Source organism: Triticum dicoccoides, chromosome 6A (assembly GCF_002162155.2).
Source record: "Triticum dicoccoides isolate Atlit2015 ecotype Zavitan chromosome 6A, WEW_v2.0, whole genome shotgun sequence".
Taxonomy (NCBI): Eukaryota; Viridiplantae; Streptophyta; class Magnoliopsida; order Poales; family Poaceae; genus Triticum; species Triticum dicoccoides.
In genome coordinates this window covers 204,200,785-204,221,677 of record NC_041390.1, presented here as the reverse complement: position 1 = coordinate 204,221,677, position 20,893 = coordinate 204,200,785, and the positions used below count along the sequence as shown (strand labels likewise).

At 53.2% G+C, this 20,893-nt stretch overlaps 1 protein-coding gene across 1 annotated transcript in view; it reads left to right on the top strand.

Moving 5' to 3' along the window:
• Nucleotides 1-9,850: 9,850 nt before the first annotated feature.
• LOC119315801 overlaps nt 9,851-20,893 on the top strand; it is an 88,967-nt gene continuing 77,924 nt past the window's right edge. The window contains exon 1 of the mRNA XM_037590279.1: nt 9,851-9,940. Coding sequence (XP_037446176.1) covers nt 9,851-9,940 — 90 coding nt within the window. The remainder of the gene's footprint in view (nt 9,941-20,893) is intronic.

Sequence of the window (20,893 nt, the reverse complement as noted above, 5' to 3'; positions counted from 1 at the left end):
ACCGAGCAAAGAAACAAAGAGAAGAAAGGATTCAACCAAGCAAGTCGAGAAAGGCTAGAACCTCAAATTCCATTAAAAAGGTTGTAAGCCAACTATAGAAAGAAAATGAATAGTCGCGTCCGGCACCTAGTCTAGTCTTCTCACCAGCGCAGAGCTAAGTGTTGCCACTAGGACGTGGTAGGGAGCCCCCGAGGCCTGAGGGCGGCACTCCGGAGACTCCATGGCGTGTACAGACCCACTCATTATTACGTGATAGTGTCACGAGCGGAAACCTTCACAGGCACTGGGCCTTGCTTCATGGGTAGAACTTCCGGAGGTGCTGGATGTCCCAGGCATTCTGGATGGGGATCCCGTCCTGCGTTTCCAGGTGCGCGGCCCCAGGCCTGGAGACGCGGGCAATCCTAAATGGGCCCTCCCACATGGGTGAGAGCTTATGTAGCCCTTCCTTGGAGAGCACCCGCCTCAGGATGAGATCTCCCACCTCGAGCGTCCTGGGGTGGACGCTGCGGCAGTGATACCGTCGCAGCGCCTGCTGGTATCTTGCCGCTCGGAGCGAGGCTTGGTGGTGGTGTTCCTCCCCCGGCACGAGGTCTATTCCCCGCATGGCATCCTGACGTGCCTCGTCAAACGCCAGGACCTGCGCGGAGTGATGCCTGACCTCGTGAGGGAGAACCGCTTCAGGTTCGTAGACGAGGAAGAACGGGGTCTCGCCTATTGGCTTGGTGGTGGTGGTGTAGACGGACCACAAGACGGACTGGAGCTTGTCGTGCGAGCCCATACCGCAAGCCTTGAGCTTCTTCTTGAAGGTCCTGGTCTTGAAAAGATTGCTAGTGAACTGTGAGCCATTGTCAGTGATGATGCGGTTAGGGACCCCAAACGGACTCACGAGGCCCTTGATGAACTTGACTACGAAGCCTGCTGGGATGGTGCGGACGGCTTCCACCTCCGCCCACTTGGTGAACTTGTCGATGGCGACGTAGAGGTAGCGATAACCCCCAGGCGCTCGAGGGAAAGGACCCAGGATATCCAGCCCCCCAGACCGCGAACGGCCATGAGAGTGGGATAGTTTGGAGGCCCTGGGCAAGCTGGTGGATTTGCTTGGCATGAAACTGGCAGGCCTCGCAGGATCTCACCAGCTCGGTTGCGTCGTCGAGTGTCGTGGGCTAGTAGAACCTGCTGCAGTATGCTTTGTCCACCAGGGTCCGCGACGACGAGTGATGCCTGCAATCTCCGCCGTTTATGTGAGCTAGCAGCTCGCACCCCTACTTCCTGGAGATGCATCGCAAGGAAACATCATTTGGTCACTTTCCGTATAGCTCACCATCCTGGATGCAGTACGCCGCAGCCTACCGGGCCACGTGCTCCGCATCTTCCTCCTTCTCCGGCAGTGTTCCTTGCTCGAGGTAAGCACTGAACTCTTCGGTCCAACACCCCTCCTGAGGTTCGAGCGTGGGGAGCAGGCGCGCTCCTAAGGTCAGGCCACAGGCGGGGGCTCCTGAGGCTGGTGGCATGGGAAGCTCCTCTCGAGGCGGTGTTGGCTCCGCGGCCAGAGGGGCCACGGAAGGCTTGAAGAGCCGCTCCTCGAAGACTCATGGTTCCTGTGGCTGACGCTTGGACGCCCTCTTGGCAATGTCATCGGCTTCCCTGTTCGTGCTGTGGGGCACATGCTATAGTTCGAGGCCAAGGATTGCTTCTCCATCTTGCGTACCTCTGCAAGGTATGCCCCCATGTGCTCGTCCTTTGGCTTGTACACTTTGTTGGAGAAGTTGACGAGGAGCTGAGAGTCACCCTTGATGGTAAGACGCTTCACCCCCAAGGCTGCTGCAACCTTGAGGCCGGCGATCAACCCCACGTATTTTGTGATGTTGTTGGAGACCTTCTCACCCTGCTGGAAGCAGAGCTGCACGGCGTAGTAGCTTGTCTTGAGTGGGCTAAATGAGCATTGCACCAGCCTCGTGGCATGGCGTGTGAAAGCACTGTCGAAGTACATGACCTAGCCATCTGGTGCTTCACTTCCTGGCGAGAGGGATCTTGCCTGCTTCGGGTTCTGAAGCGTCGGTCCATTCGTCCACAAAGTCAGCGAGGGCAGCTCCCTTGATGACCCTAGTTGTGTGAACTCCAGCTAAAATGCCTACAGTTTGATGTTCCACTCGGCAGCTCTTCCCGCAGTGTTGGGACTCTGGAGCATCCTCTCTAGTGGGTAGGCTGAGACGACCTTAATTCGGTGGCCTTGGAAATAATGACGCAGCTTGCGTGAGGCCACTAGGAGTGCGAGCAGAAGCTTCTGTGGCATGCGGTATCGTGCCCTTGCGTCCCGTAGCACCGTGCTAACTAAGTACACCGGGTGCTCAACGAGGGCGGGAGCGTCAATGGGGCCCGAGGTCTCCGGAGGTCGGGGCGCCTCCTGAGGTGGAGGGACCTCAGGAGCTTGGTCACCCATCGGGGCCTCCACTAGCCCAGGAGCACCATCTTGTAGGGCCTGATCATTCGCTGGCACCGTTTAGGCTCTAGTGGCGCCGCCCTGGTGCCGCCTCGCCCCCACTGAAGGTGCGGCATTGCGCGGCGGGCTCTTGACCTGGCGCTCCTCCCAGACAACCACCAGCGCTGCGCTGGCGGAGTGAGGCGTGGCAGCCAGATAGAGCACCAGAGGCTCGAGGGGACGAGCCGCTACCATCACCGGTGGGCTGGTCAGGTATCTCTTGAGGTCTTGAAACGGCAGGTCGGCCTCCAGGGTCCACTCGAACGAGCCCTTCTTCTTCATCAGCTTGTAGAACGGCAGGGCGCGCTCCCCCAGCTTGGAGATAAAGCGCCCCAGTGAGCTCTTGCATTTCCCTGAGGGTTTGCGGCGGGCTCATATCTTCTATCGCCTTGGCCTTCTCCAGATTCGCCTTGATCCCCCCTGTGTGACACGAGGAAACCCAGCAACTTGCCGAAGGGGACGTCGAACACCCACTTCTCCGGATTGAGCCGCAGGTCCACCTGGCGCAGGCTGGCAAAAGTCTCCTCCAGGTATTGAATGAGGGTCCTCGCCTCCCGAGACTTTACCACGATGTCGTCGACATAGGCCTCTGCATTCCTCCCGAGCTTCTGGCCTAGGGCGATGTGCATCAGCCACTGAAAAGTCGCCCCAGCATTGCGCAGTCCGAACGGCATGCAGGTGTAGCAGTATACCCACACGGGGTCAGGAAGGCCGTCTTCTCCACATCCTCGACCACCATATTGATCAAGTGATAACCCGAGAAAGCATCTAGAAAACACAGCAGGTCGCACTCGACGGTGGAGTCGATGATCTGGTCGATGCGCGGAAGCGAGAACGGGTCTTGAGGGCAGGCTTTGTTGAGGTTGGTGAAGTCGACGCACATGCGTCCCTTCCCACCTTTCTTGGGCACGACGACGGGGTTCGCCAACCACTCTAGGTACGGGACCTCGTGGATGACACCCGCTGCTTGTAGCTTGTGGGTTTCCTGGACGATGAAGGACTGCTTCTCCGTGGACTGTCGTCGCGCCTTCTTCTTCACAGGGCGCATATTGGGGCACACCCTCAAGTGATGCTCGATTACTCCCCTTGGGACCCCCACTAGATACTTGGGCTCCCAGGCGAATACCTCCTTATTCGCGCATAGGAACTTCACAAGTGCCTCTTCTTGGTCAGGGTCGAGGTTGGTGCCTATGGTGAAGGTGGCTCCCGAGGCCCCGTTCTCCTCGACCGGCACATGCTTTGTTTTGACCCGATCTTGAGTGAACAGCTGCTTCTTTTTCCCAGGCGCAGCCCCCTTAGCCCCCGGGGCGGCTCCGTCGGCCGGGCGCGCTGCTGCGGCTGCCCTGAAGGTGAGCTTGAGAGCCGCCAGGGCTTCCTTGGTGTCCCCGGGCATGGTGAGAACGCCGCTACTCCCCGGCATCTTCATGAGGTTGTAGGCCGGGTGGGTCGCTGCCATGAACTGATCCAGGGCAGGGTACCCGAGGATGGCATTGTATGGGAGGCCGATCCGGGCAATGTCGAAGTCGATCAGCTTGGTGCGGTAGTTGTCGTGGGTACCGAAGGTGACTGGGAGGCGTATTTGCCCTAGGGGGCTGGTGGAACCAATGCCGACTCTGGAGAAAGGCTTGGTGGGGCGGAGCTAGTCATATGGTATGTGAAGCAAACCAAAAGCTTCCACGAAGAGCACGTTGAGGCCAGCTCCGCTGTCGATGAGGGTCTTGGTCACAACTACGTTGTAGATGGTGGGTGTGCAGAGCATCGGGAGCGTGCCCGAGCCAGCAGTGGTTATGGGGTGGTCCCCCGAGTCAAAGGTGAGGTCGGCCTTGGGCTCCGCCCACCCTGGAGGGGCTCCCTGTTGCACAGAGGTGACGCTAATCTGGCGAAAGAACTGCTTGGCATGGCGGTCAGAGGGTGGTGCATGTGATCCGCCGAGGAGGGCCGCAACGGCGAGTGGCACTGGCACCGCAAAGCGTGCGACAAAAAGGCCGCACAACTCCCCCCAAGAAACCACAAAAGATCCCAGCAGGTTGAGCAACCAGGCGCGCGGCGCGCCAGCGAGGGACATGGGGAACCAGTTGGCCATGACCTTGTCGTCGCCTCCAGCTTCCAGAATGGCCTCCTCGTACGCTAGCAGGAAGGCCGTTGGATCCGCCGCGCCGTCATAGCGAGGCGACATCTCCGGCCTAAACTTATGCCGCCACTGTACTTGCCACAAGGCGGGGGTGAGGGCCCTGAGGCCCATGGCGCTGTTGCGGGTGCCCATCGGTCCAGCCGGAGGAGCGGCGCAAGTTGGCGGAGGGACTAAGCTTCGGAGCACCGTTACCTGGCATGCCAAATGTCGGATCGTGGGTTTCGGCTAACCCTTGAGGTTCAAACACTAGGGTACGCACGAAGTACTCTTCCTCTCTAGTTCGCTCGCTCGACGATCCCACAGCCTAGCTCGACCAACCCAAGGAACATGAGACACAGAGATTTATAATGGTTCGGGCGACCGTTGTGGTGTAATACCCTACTCCGGTGTGGTGGTGGTGGATTGCCTCGAGGGCTAGGGATGAACTAGTACAATGGATGAACTGCCTCCTGAGGGGAGGTGTTCTTGAGCATGATGAGCTGATGTGCGTAGGGATGATCCGGATGATCCCTCCCCTTAGCTATGGTGGTGGCTATCCCTATTTATAGAGGCCCTAGTCCTCTTCCAAAATGTTAGGCGGGAAGGGATCCCACAACGGCCAAGTTTGAAGGGGGCACCTAGTACAAGCTATCCTGATAAAAGGTGGTCTTCGCCTGCCAAAGGCTCTGGTGGTGACGCTGCTGTGGGCTCCACGGTGACCTCCATCCTACCATCCTGCTGGCCTTGATCTTGTTGCACTAATATGGAAACCTTTGCCTGATGCCTCGGGACTCCTCTCCCGCGCCTGCCTCTTTAACTCCAAAGAGGAAACTAGTACACTGCGCCCACTGGCGCCCGCCTGGCCTTGGTCGTCATGGGTCAAGTCACGTGAACCTCGTGAGGTGCCCCTTGCATAGATATCTCCGCTCCTCGGGAGCTAGCCTAGTGAGGCTGCCCCTAGGGAGGTCTTGGCGTCGTCCGCCTCGCGAGACTTAGCCCCACGCGAGGGTCTTGAGTTGTTGCTATAGATGATGGGCCGTACCAGGCCGCTGGTGGAGCCACGCCGTGGGCCGCAGGCAGGCAAGTCTAGGTATCCCTGTTCCGAGGACGCCGACAGAGAGGGTGCAGACGGAGTGACCCCCTCGCCCGCATATTTTGGAGCATGATCGCCAAGGTGTTGCTGATGTTGTCCTCCTCCGGTGTCTTCAGCCCCCGCGTCGGCTGCAGGGGGAGTGGTGATGGTGCCACCGGCTCCAACCACACCCCTAGTGGCGTTCATGTCCTCGCTCGCCCACGCATCCTCCGAGGCACCAAAGGCAGTGGAGCCTTCGAGGCGGACAGATGGGCTGAAGGGCCGAACCTCTTATTCTTAGGCGCCATGGTCGATGGCGTCGTCGGAGATCGAGATGGCAATGAAGATGACGTGCTACGCACGCTTTCAGGTTCGCACAAGCGCTCCCCCTACCTGGCACGCCAAATATGTCGTGGGATATCCGTGGCCACCTATCGGACCGGGTGGCCCCTTGCTGGTTCGGCGAGGGGACGTCGCGTTGCACAAAGAGCAGAATAGCGCACAGCTGCGTGGCAGAAAGCAGACAAGCAATTTACCCAGGTTCGGGTCGCCGTGAGGCGTAAAACCCTACTCCTGCTTTGGTGGATTGATGGTGGGATGAGTGTGGTGATGCATAGTACACTTTCCCGGCAAGGCTCGCCTCAGGGCCGCAGCGTCTACGCGCGTATCATGGCTAGGGGACTATCAACTTTCTAACCTTCTAAACCCCCCTACGAGTGCCATGGTGCCAGTGCAACATACCCTGGGTATGTTGCCCAACTGTGCACAGGCACAAGATCAAGCTTGGAGAACTAGCTTAAGTCGGAGGTTGAAGAACCAACATGCAGCTCAAAGGGATCGAGATCGAGCCAAAGGAACAGGATATCGACAAGAGAAGGACATCCCTTGCCGGGCAGGCGAGCCCGGCAAGGGGGCAAGCCACCACCAGAAGCAAGCAGCCAAAACTCCCCGGCAGTACCTACTGGGGCTTGTGGGGCCTGAACCATCCTGCCAACCACGCAAGTACGACCCACGTCATCAATCAGTGTAGTGTCAAGCTGCAAGGTGATTAAGTGGCATCATTCGCCACATGGCAGCCATCTCCTATGGAAGAAACCCACAGGTGACACCCGTCCAACAACGTGTCAAGAGAACAGGCGCGGAGCTGGCAAGATAAGCTCGGCAGGCCTTGCCGGGCAACTAGTGATGTGATATTGAGTGGTGCATTTAATGCACCCTGCCAGCCCGTAGAGTTAGGTATGATAGCACTATTTGCTATCATATCAGTGGGTAATGACTGTTTTGCCACTGTGGTGACCACTTAATCTATAAAAGGAGGCCCAGGGCAGTCGCAGGAGGGGTTTAGACAGTTGGAAACTTGACAAAACCCAAGCCACGATAAGGTTGTGGTCGCCGTAGCCGTGAGGCATGCCTTGCCGGGCAAGTGTACCACACACCACCATGTTCATTTCCACTATCAGTCCACCAAAGCAGGAGTAGGGTCTTACGCCTCGCGGTGGCCCAAACCTGGGTGAACTGCTTGTGTGCTCTCTGTCATGCTGCCGCGCGCTGGTATGCTCTTTGTGCAATGTGACGTCCCCTGCTGAACCAGCAAGGTACCGCCCGGTCCCAAAGGTGGTCGCGAATATCCCACGACATTTTGGCACGCCAGGTAGGGGGCTCGCTTGTGCGAACCTGAAAGCGTGTGTAGCGCGTCATCTTGATCGCCATCTTTGTCTTCGACGATGCCATCGGCCATGTCACCCAAGAAGAAGAAGTCCGGCCTTTTAGCCCAGCCATCTACCTCGAAGGCTCCGATGCCCGCGGCCCCAGATGCCGCCGAGGGTGCGGGGACAAGTGAGGACCTGAGCGCTGCTGGGGGCGTGGCGGGAGCAGGTGACGCCGTCGCCACTCCCCCTGCGGCAAACACGGGGGCTGAAGGCATCGGAGGAGAACAGCTTCAGCAGCATGTCGACATTCAAGCTCCGCAAGGTGTGGATGGGAGGGAGACTCCGCTTACATCCCCTCCACCCACCGATGGAGCCGCAGACCCTCGAGCGCCATCGCCGCGCGACCCTGCTGCCCAGGTGGCCACCCTACCGCAGCACGGGCATGCCACTGCCGCTGCCGCCGCAGGCACCGTCATAAGCCAGGAGATGGTGCGGTCGAGGTCATCAACTTCCATGCCAAGCACGGCCACGGAGGCTATGGCGCGGGCCCAGCTACTACTAAGGTTCCCGCCAGCAGCCGAGCAAATGGATGAATGGCGTGCCACCGTCCAGAGTCTACTCGGTTTCGCTGAGGCTGGGGGCTCGCGGCGCGCTATCCCACCACGACCTCCCCAAGTGATGACGACTGCTCATACTGCTGGCCAAATGAAGGGGCATGTCCCTACCGTGCAGTCCCCACCACAGCAGCAGGCGCGGGCGTAGCAAGAACAAGATCCCGATGACGTCTCGATGGCCTCTTCCAACCCTCGACCACGTCCGGGCCAACGGTGGACCCCGGAATATAGGCGGCGGGGAGACGTGTGCGTCATCGTGGGACGGCCTCTCGACGACCCCCGCCAGACCGACGGGTGCGGCGGCCTCAATGTCGACAAGCCTGCCCTAACTGTTGGCAGGTTCCTACCTTTGGAGGTTGGCCATCTGTCCATACATTCAACCCGAAGATACCCTAGAAGTGTGACGGGAGATTGAACCCAAAAGAGTTCCTGAGCTTCTACACCATCACTGTTAAGGCTATCGGGGGAAGAGACGAGAAGGTGTTCGCCAACTACTTCCCGTTGGCTCTCAAGTCCAACGTGAGATCTTGGCTCATGCACTTGCCAAAGAACTCCACTTCATCCTGGGCAGACCTGTGCCACGAGTTCGTCGGTGCCTTCAATGGTGGCCACCAGGAGCCTGGTAGGCCCAGCGACCTACAGCTTCTCTAGTAGAAGGAAGGAGAAACTCTCCGTAAGTATTTACAAAGATTTAGTAAAGTCCATAGGAATATTCTGAATATCCATCCTGCAGCTGTTATAGCAGCCTTCTAGTCCAATGTGTGCAATCGTCGCATTTATTTTAAGATGAATGTGCGGCTGCCCAAGACTGTGAAGGAGTTGTACACACTAGTGGATAAGTGTGCTCGGACGAAGGAAGGAAGGAAGTTTCCTAGAGAGGAGGATTGCATTAATGTTGATTCAGAGGAAGAAGATGAATCAACCGGTCAAAGAAAGGGCAAGAAGCGCAACAAGAAGCCAAGAGATAAAATAGTGATGACCGTGGAAGGTTCTGGTATGCCTAGTACTGGAAAGGAGGCCAAGGTTGAGGCCCCCGGCAAGGAAGTTGCCACGTGCACGGCCCGCCGGGAAGCCGCTGCCGCAGAGAAAGCCTAGAAAGGTGAAGGGTCGTACTGCAAGATCCACCAGACCAAGGGCATGAATGTTATCAAGTTGAGCAGCTTGTCAAGAGACAGAGAGCAGAATATGATAAGCGCGATAAGGAGAAAGGTCAGAATGCTGCTGGCGGAAAGGGCCGAGGTGGTGAAGCAAACTGTCCTGGCAAACCCTTTCGGAACCAAGGAAAACCCGCCAGGGCCAACAGAAGGAAGCATGGGATGATTTGAGTAATGGAGGGAATGAAGAGGAAACCAATGAGCAGGGATTTCAGCGGGCCACTGACGCCCTATGAATTGATGGGGGTGCGTCTTTGCACTCCTCGCATCGCCAGCTCAAGCGATGGGCACGAGAGCTCAATGCTGTGGAGCCAGCGCCGGAGGCCCGGAAACCGCTCAAATGGTCCTGCGCGTCCATCATCTTTGACGAGGAGGACCACCTTGCCGGACCACCGCGGTAGGGTCTTTGTCGTTGTTGGTCTCCCCAACAATTCGCAACCTCAAGGTCACAAAGATGTTAGTGGATGGCGGGGCCAGGTTGAATCTGATCTCCCCAGCAGTTATTAACAAGCTTCAGATAGGAGAAGAAGAGCTGGAGGTTACCAGCACGTTTCAAGGAGTCAATCCCGGCAGGAGCCGTCCCAAGGGAAAGATTACTTTGCCAGTGATGTTTGGAGGAGAGCTGAACTACAGGACTGATAAGATTGTGTTTGATGTGGTTGAGCTCCCCCTGCCGTATAATGGGATTCTGGGACGCCCGGCTTTGGCCAAGTTCATGGCAGCATCCCATTATGCTTACAACACCTTGAAGAAGCCTAGGCCGTTGGGAGTCATGACCATCCCATCAGATGAGAAGGATGCAATCATCTGTGTGGAGAGGATGTATCGGGATGCCGTCGCAGCAGAGGCTATGGCAGCAACGGTACGTGCCAAGGAAAGCAAATGAAAGAAGAGGGATTGTAGGACCTCCGGCAAGGAGTCCGGGAAGCGTGCCCCCTCCGAGTGCACGGCACCCGTTGACGACGTGCCGGAGTGTTCCAACAGCAAGAGATCCAAGGTTGCAGCACCCCAAGTGAATAAGGTCCCAGCAGGGCTGGCTGGTGTTAATGGTACTTTCACCATCAGCGCCACCCTTAACGACAAATAGGAAAGCACGCTCATTGCCTTCCTACGGGCGAATATCGATGTGTTTGCCTGGCAACCATATGATATCCCCGGTGTTCCTAGGGAGGTAATCGAGCACCACCTTGTTGTCTGCCCACATGCCCGACTCGTCAAGCAGAAAGTTAGGAAGCAAGCCTTGGAGCGGCAGCAATTCATTGCCGAGGAAATCAAGAAGTTAGAGGCAGGTGGATTGGTCAGAGGAGTACTGCACCCTACATGGTTAGCAAACCCAGTGGTAGTTAGGAAGGCGAATGGGAAATGGAGGCTTTGCATTGATTTCAGGACCCATTCCCCTTGCCGCGCATCGTTCATATTGTGGATTCAACTTCAGGATGCGATCTGCTCTCCTTTTTGGATGCATACTCCGGATATCACCAGATCTTCATGTCCAAAGAAGATGAGGAGAAAACATCATTCATCACTCCATGTGGTACATACTGTTTTGTCCGCATGCCTTTCGGATTGAAGAGTGTCGGGTCTACTTTTGCAAGAGCAGTCTAGATTGGTTTTGAGCCATAGCTACACAAAAAACATAGAAGCCTATATGGATGACATTGTGGTCAAGACCAAGGATAAGGCCACCCTTATCCAGGATTTGGAGGAGACATTTGCTAATTTGCGCAAGATTAACTTGAAGCTTAACTAGGAGAAGTGTGTGTTTGGTGTTCCCTCCGGCAAGCTACTTGGATTCTTCGTGCCCCATCGGGGGATTAAAGCCAACCCTGACAAGATCAAGGTCACTGAGCAGATCCAAGCGCCAAGGATAGTTAAGGATGTGAGGCGCTTGACGGGATGCGTTGCCGCGCTAAGTAGATTCATTTCCAAGTCTGTCAAGCGTGCCTTTCTGTTCTTCAAAATTTTGAAGAAGGCAGGGCCTATGAAGTGGACCCCGGAAGTAGATACAGCCTTGCAAGAGTTGAAGACTTACCTGTCATCTATGCCTACCTTGGTTGCACCCAAACCTCAAGAGATGTTACTGCTTTACTTGGCAGCAACCAACCAAGTGGTCAGTGCAGCCTTGGTAGCATAGCGAGAAGTGGATGAAGCAGAGAGTGGCCAGACTGCAGCAGAGTCAGAAAAGGATCAGGACAGCAGTAAGCACGACAACGAGTGCAACCCCAAGGATGCGGCAAGGAAGAAAGTGGTGTAGTGCCCAGTGTACTTCGTCAGCTCCTTGTTGCAATGGGCTAGATCGAGGTACTCTGGTGTGCAAAATTTGATCTTTGGCCTCATCATGGCCTCAAGGAAACTGCGCCACTACTTCCAAGTGCATGAGATCACAGTTGTTACTCGTTTTCTGTTACAGAGGATAGTCTGAAACCCTGAGGCTACTGGCAGAATAGTGGAGTGGGCTTTGGAGTTATCCAGCTTTGGTTTGAAGTTTGAGAGCACTTCAACCATTCAAAGAAGGGCACTGGCAGAGTTTATTGCAGAATGGACGCCAACCCCTAATGAGGAAACAACGGAAACAACTCTCCCCGGCAAGGAATCACCCCAAGAATGGATTATGTATTTTGATGGTGCTTTTTCCCTACAAGGTGCAGGAGCTGGCGTGCTACTTGTTGCCCCCTCCGGGGAGCACTTGAAGTACGTCATCCAAATGCACTTTGCCCAGGAAGAAGCCACCAACAATACAGCTGAGTATGAAGGGCTCCTTGCCAGGCTCAGGATTGTAGCAGAATTGGGAATCAAGAAGCTGATCATTCAAGGAGATTCACAGTTGGTGGTGAGACAAGTCAATAAGTATTACCAAAGCCCATTGGTGCAAGCATACGTTGAGGAAGTAAGGAGATTGGAGGAGCGTTTTGACGGGTTGCAAACAGAGCACGTACCCCGTGCGGAAAATAGCATAGTTGATCACCTGTCAAAATGTGCTGCGCAGAAGCTTCCCGTGGAACTAGGAACTTTTGTTCTCCACCTCTCTAAACCCTCCGTATCACGAACCACAATGGCCCAGAAAAGGAGAAAGTTGGACTACGGTAAGCCTCTCCCGATCGAGCCATCCGCTCCCAGTAGAGATCCTGTCGAAAACAACTCCTCAGGGCCTGCCAAACCACCCCCTCCAGACGGGCCTATGGACCCTGTGAACAAGGCTGGTGCTCCCACAGCCGAGGAGGTGCCGGTAGTCCTAGTTGCCGAGCCTCAGACTCCAACTTGGGCAAAGCAGATCGTCCGCTTCCTCCAAACCGGAGAACTCCCCGGCGACCCAGATGAAGCTGAGAAAGTAGCCCGGAGGGCCAGTATGTATCAGTTTGTTGATGACACTCTGTACAGAAGGAGGCCCAACGGTGTGAAATTGAAGTGTGTCTGGCGGGAGGATCGAAAGGAACTGTTGGCTGAGATTCACAGAGGAATGTGCGGCTCACACATTGGATATAGGGCATTAGTTGGGAAAGCATTTCAGCAAGGATTCTATTGGCCCACAACCCTCCAAGACGCAGTTGAGCTCGTCACAACATGTGAAGCATGTCAGTTCCATTCCAAGAAAACACACCTGCCTGCCCAAGCTCTTCAGACAATCCCTCTGTCATGGCCATTTTCGGTCTGGGGCTCGATATCCTCGGCCCCTTCCCCCGAGCAATCGGGGGCTTTGAATTGTTGTTCATTGCCATCGACAAGTTTACAAAGTGGCCGGAAGTGACTGTCGTGAGGAAGGTGACTGCTCATTCAGCTATCAAGTTCTTGAAAGAATTGGTGTGTCGTTTCGGAGTTCCGGCAAGGATCATCACTATCAACGGTACCCAATTCATGAGCCATGCCTTCATGCAATATGTTCAAACCCTCGGATGCAAGATCTCATTTGCCTCTGTGGCACACCCCCGGAGCAATGGACAAGTAGAGAGGGCAAACACTGAAGTGCTTTGTGGACTCAAGACAAGGACTTTCAATACGCTGCAGAAGCATGAAAGGCGGTGTATCGAGGAGCTGTCGGTAGTTCTGTAGTCCCTTAGAACGACACCTAATCGAGCTACCGGGCAGACTCCCTTCTCCCTGGTCTACGGAGCAGAAGCAGTTATCCCCATGAAACTCATTTACGGGTCTCCTCGGGTGATTTCCTATGATGAAGTAGCACAAGATCAGCACCGGCTTGACGACGTTGTGCTACTTGAGGAGAACCATCTCTGGGTCGCTACGTGTGCTGCACGCTATTAGCAAGCCCCGCGTCGCTATCACAACCACAGGGTTTGTGCACGGTGTCTTGAGGAAGGTGACCTTGTCCTTAGGCGCGTTCAGTCCGCCAAGGGTACACACAAGTTATCACCAAAGTGGGAAGGACCTTACCGGATAGTACGAGTCTCCAGTCCCGGTGCAGTCTGTCTGGAGACCGGAGATGGCAAACTGTTGCAAAACTCATGGAACATTGAGCATCTTCGTAAGTTCTACCCATAAGGCGCAGAGGCTGCCGGGCCTGCCCGGCAGCCACCCATTGTACATGGCATTGCCGAAGTTGCATGTAACCCCTTGTACAAGTCGGGGCGATGACCCCGTGCAAGAGAAAATAAAGAAGCAATGTAGGGGGGGTAACTAAGATTGCATGCATGCACAAGCACACCCAGATCATTGCATAAGCATTTCATGAGCATTTGCATATGCATATAGATAGGATTGCATCCTGCATTCATTCTCATCTACATGGAGTTGTAGGTTCTTGTCGTGAACTTGGCTTCGACAAAGGACGAGAAGACTGCACGACACGGTGATCCCCGGCAAGCCAAACAGATAAGTTCACATCTTGTTCGTGTGGCACCCCGGCTCAGAGCAACAGGTTTACCATGCATTGCCAGCCCAGAGACCATGTCTTCTGGCAACACACAACATCTTGGTACAGAAAACAACCGCTTTATTGATGCTAGCGAATCATAGTTCATATTACAATAGGTGGCGAGGCCAAGCGGCACACACGGTGCGGCTGAACAATATGTACATTATTTAGTGAACATAAAGGGGGCCTTGATCATAACAAATACGCGGAAGCGGAACAACATCATAGCGGAACTCCATAGCACAGGGACACCCATGTGGACACGATCTAGACCCGGACAACACTGCTTTCCAATGAGACTTTCCTGAAAGCTAGCATGACACGCCAGGTCAGTACATTGAATCTACTTGCAAGCTCACAACAAACATAAACAGAATGACAAGCAATATCATGATATTTAACCAATTGCTTTACTAATGCAACATCATACCATACATGCAGTGATCATGATCTTGTGATATAAGTCCCTCAGACTTGCTTACCAAACGGTGATCGCTCTCGGATCACAAACGGACCAACCTCGTGGTCTTTGATCGGGTTACCTCGTAACCAAACGGTGACCTTACCGAGATCACAAACGGACCAACAACTTGGTCTCCATCAACACAATGTTTTCCCAAACATCATCTTCTCAACGGTGTAAAGTTCATATCTTAGTGTGCAAAATAAATTTAAACGTTGAGCCATGTTGTAACCTACTTTCGAGCGTGTCCATAACCGTGGACTCGACTATCGATAGATTTAATACACTCTGCAAAGATAGCGCACTGTACCCACACCACGGAACACATGGCCTCGCACTCCCATTCGGGTGGACCAACGGCATTCCGACGAAACTCCTCCATTGCCATGACACTCTCCTGGCCACTCCGACTCACTCCCCACTGGGCTAGTCCTGGGTGGCCCCATGTCTACCAAAGACACCAACGGCCACCATCGTGGCAAAACATAAAGGGTACTAAACGGGGACAAGGTACTATAACAACAACAACGGGCACACAAGGTTATGTCTTCTTACCGGGCCAGGGTACCGCACGCCCATAACCTTCCCTCATTGGAGGCACCGACCAGAGGCATGACAACGGACCGAATAAAGGCCTTCCCATAAAGGCAAATGTGGTTGCACTGGGAAAACTCGATTCAGTGGCACCATGACCCGATCAACGATATGTTCAAGTTGAGTTATTATCAGGTTCAACTTAAGGTGAAAATAACCGGTGTCATGATATGCCATGAAAATGCATCACAAACATATGCATCATATATCAACGGAAATAATTGGGTCAACCATATCCACACTAAGCATAGACATCAACAGCTCATAACACCCCTCTGGTTATGATTCATCTTCACTTTAGACAGAATCTTTACTTAGCAAATTTATCATTTATCTCATTTAAGAAAATAACCCAAAAATAATTACTTATATCCATAACCATATTACTTCTTCCTAACAAATATAACTTCTAGTTACTTAACCAACCAAATTAGCTTCAAACTTCTGTAAACTAAGCATATCAACTCAAACAAGCAACCAACTGAACATAAATATTATTCTAGTAATTTAAATGCATGGATTAAACCATTAATTCAAGTTGAAAAATCAAAAGTATTGTACTGGCACCAAAAAAATGTTGTTGTGGCTTGCCTTAGTGCAGATGAGGTTCACAATCCTCCTGGTGATCCTCAAGACAAGATTCACTTTCTGAAAACAATTATAAACACAAAAATAAAACATCAAGAACCCTTCTGAAATTCACCAGAAAATCTAGACAGCATAGAAAAGTCTCATTTTTGGTGAGCCGCTAGATTTCTTCATAAAGAACACAATGCAAAAAGAATCAATTCATTTGGACTTATGGTTAAAAAGTTTTGGCTGTTTGAAGCTCTCTGGATAATATTGAATTTTGAATTTAAATAAATAGAACTGGGGGGTGACGTCGAAGGCGTAATCCTCACGGGCGCCAGCACTCGTACCGCTTCGGGCGCGTACAGAGTGGCTGACTAGCGGGCCACGAGAGGGAGGGGAGACGGAAAACAGAGGGCGACGAGGCTCCGCTGGAGCACACGCCAGTGAGGAGGGCTCCTTGGCCAAAACTGGAGGGAGGGATCAAAAGAGGAGACGAAGGTGCACCTGCCCGTACACATAGGTTAGCTAGGGGTGGTCGGACAGCGTCGGAAACGGCCTCTCAAGTGGCGACAGAAAGCAGAGGTCGCTGGAGTTGGAGACGACGGCGACTAGAGGCAGCACCATGGGCTCCAACCAGGCGCAACGGCACCACCGAGGCACGGTGGAGGCCCTGGAAGGGTGGCCCGAGCCTGGGAAGGGCTGGAGCTGCGGAGACGACTTGAGGGGATCGCCGGCGAGCTCAAGCTCGGGGACAGCGGCCCGTGGCCTGCCCGGTCGGGCTACGGCTTTCTACGAGTTTGTGGAGTGTGTGTGAGGAGCGGATGATGCTCGAGGAGGCTTGGGAGAGCTCTATTTATAGCTGAGCGATGAGAGGGGCTCGGGCTCCGCCGAGGGACACCTGGACATGGCGCCCCGTGACGAACAGCGTCAGTGAGCGAGGGGGAAGGCGACGCGGCTCACGCAGGCACTATGGGCGAGCGGAGACAAGCACAGGAGCGAGGGGGTGGCGACGAACACAGTGCGCAATGCACTGTTGGGTTGGCCGGACCGCGCCCGTGCTTGCTGCGGCGAGCTCCGGCATCGGCGAGCACCAGGAGAGAGTTATGAGGGTCTGATGATCGGGGCGAAGTTTGGCAAGGTTTGGCAGGCGGGGAAGCGGTCACGCGAGCAACAGAGACACGGCCGTGACGCAGAGCGCGTCGACCGTATGCTAGCACGTCTGGACGAACGCGGTCACCGCGTGAACTCTGACCTCAGGCCGAGCTAAGCCTAAACTTCATGTCTGGCATGTAGTCCATGGTAGATTGAGAGGTTACCACACTTTGGTTTGAGCTTAGGCGCAGTAACAAGGATTTCAACTTCCTAGTAAGTTTCTGCACAGTAACTTTGAGAGCTTACTGTGGTCAAAATACTTAGAGTTGGGATCTGGGATTTGGAGGTTAGTAATCATCTATTAAGGTGATGATGCACAAGAAAATTCAGCCACAAATGAGCAGGTATAATGGTAGTTGTTGTAGAAACTACCATTTCTGTCCAGAACAGAAAATATTTTCTGTAGAAAAAATATTCCAAAAAGTGATGAAATATTTTTGCTCAGGAAGGTGCCCTAGGGTTCAAAGAATATTTGGGAATTTTCTCAAATTTTTGTGGGCAAGAAAAATTGGGGTTGCTTTGGAACACAAGGGGCTAGTTAGGGTTTTAGAGGGAAAATGAAAATTTTTCATTAGAAAAATATTCATAATATTATTTTGAGATGGATCAGAGAAGAAATGATGGCTTAGGGAGAGAAATAAGTCACTTGGATGAAAGTCAAGGGGGTACCCAAGTGTTTATGTCCATCTGAAGTGATTCAAAAATTTCAAATTCAAATCCAAACCAACTGAAAATCAGGCAAAGAGAAGAGGGCAAAAACCAGGCTGTCACAAACCTCCCCCACTTAGGATAAATCTCGTCCTTAAGATTCGGTTTCTTGGGAAAACCATTCTGGATAATGTGTCTTTAGAAATTCTTCTCGCTCCCAAGTCGATTCTGCCTCTGTGTGATGCTCCCACTGAACTTTGTAAAACTTCCTTGCTTTACTATGAGTGACCCTTTCCATCTGATCCAAAATTCTGACTGGTCTCTCTTCATATGTTAAATCCTTTGCTAAGTCTATTTCTGTCATAGCATTCTTTTTCTCAGGCGGCGATATGCATCGCCTCAACTGTGAAACATGAAACACATTGTGCACTTCCGACAATTCTGGGGTTAGTTCCAACTGATATGCAACAGTACCCACTCTGGACATAACTGGGAATGGACCAATAAATCTGGGTGCCAACTTTCCATGAGTCTGGAATCTCTTGACTCCTTTATAGGAGTGACTCGGAGGTATAAGTGTTCTCCGGGTTCAACACTGATCTGTCGGTGCTTTGCATCATAGTAACTCTTCTGTCGAGATTTGGCCAATTGCAATTTGTCTCGGATTTCCTTGACTTGCTTCTCAGCTTCCATCATGAGATCCGTTCCAAAGATACGGCTATCTCCAGTTTGAGACCAATTTAAAGGAGTGTGGCACTTATGGCCATACAAAGCTTCATACGGTGACATCTTTAGACTGGTTTGGAAGTTGTTGCATGAGAACTCGGCATACAGCAGGCAGTCTTCCCATTTAGGCCCTTGGGCCAAAGCGCAGGCTCATAGCATATCTTCGAGTATTTGGTTTACCCGCTCAGTCTGTCCATCGGTCTGAGGATGATAAGCAGTACTATATTTTAGCGCTGTCCCCAAAGCTTGGTGGAGACATGACCAGAAAGCAGAGGTAAAAAGTGACCCCCGGTCAGAAGTGATTGTTCGAGGCACTCCATGCAGACTGACTATTCTAGACACATATAGTTGTGCGAGTTGATCGGCTCGATATGTGGTTCTGATAGGGATAAAGTGAGCAACCTTGGTTAAGGTGTCCACTATGACCCAAACTGCATCATTGCCTCGTTGAGTTTTAGGTAGCCCTGTGACAAAATACATGCAGACATCATCCTATTTCCATTGTGAAACTGGCAATGGTTGGAGAAGTCTAGCTGGCTTCTGATGTCCTGCCTTCACCTTGTTGCATATGTCACAACAGGCCACAAAATAGGCAATGTCTTTCTTCATTCCATCCCACCAGAATATTTGTTGAAGGTCTTCATACATTTCAGTACCTCCAGGGTGAATAGAATACGAAGATTCGTGTGCTTCCGACAGGATTTTCTTCCTTAAATCCGCCTGACTGTGTACACAAATCCTTCCATGGAATCGGAGGGTACCATGTTTGTGACGCCCCGAGACCGTTGCGCCAGGTGTCTCCCAGTTATTCGCCGTCGTTGCCATGTCATTAGCTTGCATGTCGCATCTTGCCATGTCATCATGTGCATTGCATCATCATGTTTTCGAAACTTGCATTCATCCGGGTCTCCCCGTTCCTTCCGTTGTCCGTTCTAAGCCCAGACACACTTGCACGCGCCTGCGGCACGTCCGAAATATTATTTTATAAGTGGCCGGAAAATGTTCTCGGAATGGGTTGAAAGTTGGCATGCGGTGTTTTTATGTTGTCAGTAGACCGCCTGTCAAATTTCATCGCATTCGGAGATTGTTTGATGCCCCAACGGATAACTATAGCGGCAGTATAGCTGGTCTATCGTCGGACGTTTCGGTCTCCGAGACAGACGCCGGGACTCTCTCCCTCTTCTCTCCTCTCAGCCCGAGGCCTTCTGCACAGCCCACAAGCTCAAACCTACCCCTCCTCACGTCCGGAGCCATCGGATCGCGATCGGAGGCTCCGAAAACCCCCTAGACCCAAACCCTAGCAAAACCTGCTATATATAGACCCCCACTAGTCCATTTCGGACTAATCCTAGTCTAAAATCTACCCATAGCCCTTCTTCCCCACTGCCCCGCCGCCACTTGGCGCGCAACCACCAGCCACGCCACCACCTGAGCCGCCAACCACGCGCCCTTGTCTCCCACCTCGCGCAGGGCTCGCGAAACCCAGATCGGGGCCCTGGAAGCCCATCTATGCTGAACCGTGTCGCCGCCTGCTCCTCCCGTCGCTTGACCCCTCCACCCGAGCACCTCCTGCTCACCTCGTCTCCCTCGTGCCGGCCGACCACTGGGGACATCGCCGCCGGCCACCACGGTAGCGGATCAGGTCGCCTCGCCCCTGCCGTCTTCCTCTCTTGTCCTTCATTTCTTCTTTCTCCTCCTCACGTCTTGATCTCTCTCTGTATCCATCACAGCAGATCGCCGCCTTGGTGATTTGCCTCTTCTCGATCCGGCCGGGAACGGGACCCCGGCGACCTCCTGTGACCGGATCCGGGTCCGCCTCCCTCAGCCCGTCCCTCTCCTTCTCGTATCTCCTTCCTCCCTCTCTGCCACTTCTCTGAAGTTATTTCCCTGCCATGGCTTTGCAGCTGCGCCACCACCATGTTCCGTTCATTGTTCCCAGCCCCCTCCTGCCGGAGTCGCCCGAGCGCCGCCGTGCCATATCGTCTAGGTCTTGCGCCGCTCCAAGCCGCCGCTGCATCCCCTGATGTTGTTCCTGTCCTTCAGAAACGACAGCAGCAGCGTCTCGTTCGTCCCGTGCGTTGACCGCACGTGGGCCTCCTCTTCTCTCGCCCCGGCCCAGAGCTTCCTTCAGCAAGGCCGGCCCAGCACCAAGGCGCCAATGCCCAGCTCCCTAGAGCGATGTGAGCAGACCCCTCCAGCCTTCTGTTTACTGTTTGGGCTAGACAGATTCGGCCCGAGCCATTGTTGTTTTCCATGGATGATTTTCTAATTTTCCAGCATTTTACAGATTTGCAGAGAACCCCCTAGACTTCATGCATTCAATATCTCACAAACTATGCATCACATGTAAATAAGTTATATATGAAACATGCTTAGAAATTCATCTAGTTTCATAATATGCCACTTTCATGCATTTTAAAAATGTTTAAAATGATGTTTGCACATATTTTGCCTATTGCCATGTTAAAATGATTTATTTCATAACTAATTAACCGTAGCTCGGATTTAAATAAACTTTATATGTAAATGGGGTAGAAAAATGCCTAGTTTAACATGGTGTACTTACTTTGCATGTTTAACAACTCTAAAATATGCTTTAGGGCAGAACAGGACCAAACCTAATATATGCACATGGGGAGTTTCCGGATTTGTTGTTTGTTGGTCCGGCCTCATTTAAACTTGCCTAGATAGGTAGTTTTCTTTTGCTTCACTCTTGCCATGTTAGTCAACATTTAATTTTGTTGGGTACTGAAAGTGCGTTATATCGACTAGAGGGGGGGTGAATAGGCGAT